This window comes from Vulpes lagopus, chromosome 8, assembly GCF_018345385.1.
Source record: "Vulpes lagopus strain Blue_001 chromosome 8, ASM1834538v1, whole genome shotgun sequence".
In the NCBI taxonomy this organism is placed as follows: Eukaryota; Metazoa; Chordata; class Mammalia; order Carnivora; family Canidae; genus Vulpes; species Vulpes lagopus.
This window is the reverse complement of record NC_054831.1, coordinates 118,221,171-118,227,170: the sequence shown is the minus strand read 5'-3', so window position 1 is coordinate 118,227,170 and position 6,000 is coordinate 118,221,171. Positions and strand designations below refer to the sequence as shown.

The 6,000-nt window shown below is 44.1% G+C and overlaps 1 protein-coding gene across 2 annotated transcripts in view; it reads left to right on the top strand.

The window, feature by feature from the left end:
• Positions 1–291: 291 nt before the first annotated feature.
• Positions 292–6,000, top strand: part of KHDRBS1 (KH RNA binding domain containing, signal transduction associated 1) — a 40,071-nt gene continuing 34,362 nt past the window's right edge. For both annotated transcript variants that reach the window (XR_005989446.1, XM_041766784.1), the window contains exon 1: positions 292–690. Coding sequence is in view for 1 of the 2 variants with exons in the window: in XM_041766784.1 (XP_041622718.1) it covers positions 309–690 (382 nt within the window). In the remaining variant the exon portion in view is untranslated. The remainder of the gene's footprint in view (positions 691–6,000) is intronic.

The window sequence follows — 6,000 nt, the reverse complement described above, 5'->3', positions numbered from 1 at the left end:
GCACCAGACTCTGGCCTGGCGGGCTCGGAGGGAAAAGGGGAGCGGGGAGGCGACTTCTTCGGGCTCCGCGGCGGTGCGCAGGCGCCGTGGCCCGACTGGAGACTTTGTTCTCCGCGGAGAGACCCAAGGGCGGTGCCGGTGGCTGGCTGCGCACGCGCGCCGCCTCATTTCCGGTGCTCTCTTTCGCTGGGTCGCTCGGGTCGGCTTCGGTCGCTGTCGCTCCCGCTCTCCCACCCCCGCCAACCGCCGCTCGGGCCTCTGCCGCTGCCGCGTCGCTTCCTCGATCCCTCGATCGCACATCCGCCCCAATGCAGCGCCGGGACGACCCCGCCGCGCGCATGAGCCGGTCCTCGGGCCGCAGCGGCTCCATGGACCCCTCGGGTGCCCACCCCTCCGTGCGTCAGGCGCCGTCTCGGCAGCCGCCGCTGCCTCACCGGTCGCGGGGAGGCGGAGGGGGATCCCGGGGGGGCGCCCGGGCCTCGCCCGCCACGCAGCCACCACCGCTGCTGCCGCCCTCGGCCACGGGTCCCGACGCGACAGTGGGCGGTCCGGCGCCGACCCCGCTGCTGCCCCCCTCAGCCACTGCCTCCGTCAAGATGGAGCCGGAGAACAAGTACCTGCCCGAACTCATGGCCGAGAAGGACTCGCTCGACCCGTCCTTCACTCACGCCATGCAGCTACTGACGGCAGGTAAGCGGGCCTCCCCGGTCCCTCTGGGTCGTCTGGCCCCCCGGGGGCATGGGTAGCAGTGGCTTTGTTCCGCCTGCCTTCCGCCCCCTCGGGGCCAAGGCCATCGTGAACTCCCCTCCTCTCCTCCTCATTCCGGGAGCCTGGATTCCACGCTCCCATCCTGGCCCTCGGTGCGAGGGAGAATTCTGAGGCTGCAGTGGAGGCCCAGAGGGGACTTCGTGATCTCTTAGCGCAAAGGTCTTGATGGATAGCGCTGCGCTCCCCGCCCCTTTGCCGACCCTTCCCCCTCCCACCTTTTGCAGCTGCCCTGCGCTCTGGGTATTCAGATCCTTCCAGAAGCGAACCTTTTATCTCCCCCTACCCCCAAAGGGAAAGCCTTCTTCATTGCAGGTGGCGGTAGACGCCTCTACTGAGGGTGTAGGGGGTGAAGACAGCCGGAGCGGGGAGGGACCGTGGGAGGGAGGGCCGGGGTGAAATGGGGTGAGGCTAGAGTGCCCTGTCCAGCGCGCCGCGTTCTCTGGGGCCGAGTCGGACTTTGCGGTAACAGGAGCTTAAGTTGCTCGGAGGCAGGAGCAACCTGTGGGAATCGGATCTTGAGGCTTTCCGAACCAGACTTCCGACTTGGGCCGATAAAATGATCATTGCTATACAGCCAGACGGTTGGACCCCTCTATTTTATAAGATGGTGTTCATCAGAAGGGTAAGAATAGCCCTAGAGACAGTGAAATGGAATCGGAGGAGGTAAAGGTTGGTTTGCAGGACATTCCTCACTCAATAAGATGGACAAAAATTGAGGGAAGTTGCAAGATGCTTGTACCTGAAAGGCTTGGTCTTCCTGTTTTATTTCTTTTTGCTTCAATAGTGAAATAGATTCTGAAAAGTAGTCTTTGTTCTGTGCCAGTAGACTAACGCTCCTTTCCTGCCCTAACTGGCCAATCACCTAGTCTAAAGACGTCTGTTTTGCCCCCACTTACAGTTTAAACGTTGTTTTAGTAAGTTATTTCTTATGAGACCTGAATTTTATAAGCAAGTAAAAAGTTGCAACCTTCAACTCTAAATGAGTAGTTGGACTCTTTGGCAAGGTTGATATAATGGACTGATCGATATTTCGTTTCCCTCCCCTTTGTTCTCTATCTCCTTACATTGGTAAGGGGTCTTCATTTTTTTAAGACAATAAACAAATCTCGTTGTGGTAAAAAATAAGAACATTTGGATAAATTGCTTACATTTTCAATTGGGTGTTTTGCTGTTCTGTAACACAGTCAGATTGTTTGAAACATTACTGTTCATTGTGTTCTTCTGGCAGTCGTTTTGAAGGCCAGGGTGCTTTTTTAAATATTTATATTTTTCATGTTGTCTTGCAATATAGCAAACACCAGGTGTTTGAATCTGAAAACAACTACATGCAGACTTAGGAATGTCAAGCTAAATGCTAAAGGTTGACTTGGTAGTCTAATTTTTATTTCCTTTAATCTTTAAGCAGTCCAGGTTAAATGAGTGAGAATAACAAACTTTAGAACTTAAAGGTGTTGGCTTGGGTTTGAAATTCTGACCCTTAATTAGTTATCTACTCTTGGGAAGTTTTCAGAACCTCGGTAACCTTATCTGGAAAATGGGATGATGAGAGAATTAAGTGTCATGTAAAAGCACTGGCGCCATTCCCTTTGGCCATAATAATAAAGATAATAATTTGTCACCACAGTTTTCTAATAGTTGTAAATCCATGGTACTGAGTAAAGTATGAAAACAAGGTATTTTTTGCCTTTCTGACCACACCAAGTGCCTACCTAGTACACTGTCTTTTAAGTAAAAGGTGATTTTTTAGGATAACTATAAAAACTGTTGATCCAAAAAAAAAAAAAAAAACCAAAAAAAACTGTTGATCCTTGAGGACACCTGGGTGGCTCAGTGATTGAGCATCTGCCTTTGGCTCAGGTTGTGATCCCAGGGTCCTGCAATGGAGTCCCACATCAGGCTCCCCACAGGGAGCCTGCTTCTCCTTCTGCCTATGTTTCTGTCTCTCTCTGTGTTTCTCATGAATAAATAAGTAAAATCTTAAAAAAAAAAAAAAAAAAAACTGTTGATCCTAAAAAGTTATTTACAGGGGTGCCTGACTGGCTCACTCAGTAGAGCATGTGATTTTTGATCTTGGGGTTGTATGTAAGTTGGAGCCCACATTGGATGTAAAGATTACTGAAAAAAAATCTTTTTTAGAAAAGTTACTTAAAATTTTCACTGTTCTCTCACTGTTTAAATTCTGTTACAAGAGAGTATTTAATATTTTTTAACTTGGGTTTTGTTTTGTTTTAATTTTAATCAAGTTATTTTCTTTCTTTTTTTTTTTTTTGTTTTAGATTATTTATTTATTCATAGAGACACAGAGAGAGAGAGAGAGAGAGAGGCAGATGGAGAAGTGGGCTTCGTGCAGGGAGCCCGACGTGGGACTCGATTCCAGGTCTCCAGATCACGCCCTAGGCCACAGGAGGCGCTAAACCGCTGTGCCACTGGGGCTGCCCTTAACTTGGGTTTTTTGATGTCTGCCTTTTTTTTTAATGAATTGAATTAAAAAAATATTTTTATTTATTTATCCATGAGATACACGAGAGAGGCAGAGACATAAAGGGAGAAGCAGACTCCTCGCAGAGAGCTCGATGCAGGACTCGATCCCTAGACTGGGATCACACACTGAGCTGAAAGCAGATGCTCAACCACCAAGCTACCCAGGCATCCCTAAACTGAATTTTTCATTGGAGAATTGGAGTTGAAGTAATGCTGGCTCATTGAGAGAGCAGACTTGGGGTATATGTTAAGTCTTGATATATATTGGACCTGGCTTTTAATGTATTTTTTAATGATCTGGAAAAGGGATTGTAGTGAAGTCAACCCACTGTGAGGAAGTGAGACACTGAGAAGACAGAATAGTAGTATTTAAACTCTAAGAAGGATATGTGTAAGAAAAATATAGTTAACACTTACTGTGCCAGGCACTGGACTGAGCACTTTAAGTCATATATTTAGTCTTTGTGACAATATTATGAGAACGTTATTCTTATCCTCAGTTTTACAAGATACCCAGAGATTAATTTGTCTACAGTAACAAAATTAGAAAACAGCATAACTAGGATTTGAAGTCAATCTGAGCCTGGATCCATATACCTAACCTTCTTCACCCACCCCACCCCCTACTATATAACTATATATAGTAACCTGCAACAAATTGTACCTTAAAATATTTTGTACTACTTGGACAAAATATTACAATTTGTTCGAATGCATTGGAGTGCTAGCTAACAGGGCAGTAAAGATCATAATGCCAGAAGAAGAAGGAAACCCAAAGAGCAGAGCCTAGCTCTTGGAACTGACTCTCCTCAGGTACCTCTGCTCATTTCCAAAGAGAAGCCTCAAGACCCAGGCCACTCTTCCCTAGCCTTTTTTTTTTTTTTTTTTTTTTTTTTAAGATTTTATTTTTAAGTAATCTCTCTACCCAACGTGGGGCTCAAATTTAAAATCCTGAGATCAGGGCAGCCCGGGTGGCTCAGCAGTGTAGCACTGCCTTCAGCCCAGGGCCTGATCCTCGAGACCCTGAATCGAGTCCCACGTCAGGCTCGCCTCATGGAGCCTGCTTCTCCCTCTGCCTGTGTCTCTGCCTCTCTCTCTCTCTCTCTCTCTCTCTCTCTCCTGAATAAATAAAATCTTAAAAAAAAAAAATCCTGCGATCAGGAGTGGTATGTTCTATTGACTGAGCCAGCCAGATGTCCCCAGCTTTACTTTATTTTGTACTTAATCAGCATCTGATATACAATATATTGTAGTTATGAGTGTATTTGTTAACCACTCCTTCACAGCTAGAATGTCAGCTCTACCAGGGCAGGGATCTTTGTTTTTGTTCACTGCTATATCTCCTATTCTTGAAGAGTGCTGCCCAGAATGGACTCTTACTAAATATTTGATGAATGAATATTCATCTTCATTGCATGATGGAAAAATATCAACACAGTTCCGAGAGACTTACATATTGACATTACATAGACTTCTGTGTTAGCCAAATTGATACTCAGTTATGATGACAATTAAATGCATTTGCAGACGTGCAAGGACTCAGAGTACACATGCTTGTTTTCTGAAACAAAAATAATTTATCTTGTGTTACATATTTATGTAATAAACATAAAATTCTTATATGTGTATCAGCGTTTTTCTACTTTGTACAGTTAGGAAAATATAAGTTTGTAAATGTTTCAGGAGTAAGTAAACATTTTGAAGAGATTAACAATCCCCAGAAGATCTTGAAAATATACCTAGAAATCCATCTTTCAAAACACTCAGTAGACATTTAAAGACAGTCTATTGAAATTTCAGAATACTTAATTCCTTTATTTCATTCACAATATGCTATAAAAGTATATCTATTTCATTTCATCAACAGAGCTAGCAAAACCTATTAAATTCAGAAAGTGGAATTAGTTGCAAAGAACTCTAAACCAAATATAGATATAATAGGATAAGCAGGCAGAGATTATCACTATTTGCAGCAATATTTTTGTTTACATAGGTAAGTGATCAGTGATGCAGCTGATTACAAGATAGAGCTGTACAGATCAGTAGGTTTCTGATACATGAGCAGTAGCCAATTAGAAAAGAATTGACAAAATCATTTTTAGAATAGTATCAAAAATTAAAAATTTTTAAAAAATAATATCAGTTGCCTTGGGGTAAGCAATAAAAATCATTTTAAAAATGTATGTGAAGGGACACCTGGATGGCTCAGTGGTTGAACATCTGCCTTTGGCTCAGGTCATGATCTCAGGGTCCTGGGATGGAGTCCTGTATCAGATTCCCCGCAGAGAGACTGCTTTTCCAAACTCCGCCTATGTCTCTCATGAATAAATAAAATATATATATTTAAAAGTATATGAATAATAACATTAAATAATATTTAACCTTGTGTAGAGCATGTTAACATGTGCCATGAAGTATGCTACTTATTCATTCAGTCTTCCTGGCCATTATAGGAGGGAGAATTTTTTATCTCAGTTTAACAGATAAAGAATTGGAATATTGTGATCATATTGTCAACTTTAAAATTTTATTAAAGGTGATAGGGATCCCTGGGTGGCGCAGCGGTTTGGCGCCTGCCTTTGGCCCAGGGCGCGATCCTGGAGACCCGGGATCGAATCCCACATCAGGCTCCCGGTGCATGGAGCCTGCTTCTCCCTCCGCCTGTGTCTCTGCCTCTCTCTCTCTCTCTGTGACTAAAATAAATAAATAAAAAATTAAAAAAAAATAAATAAATCTAGTTTTTTAAAAAAA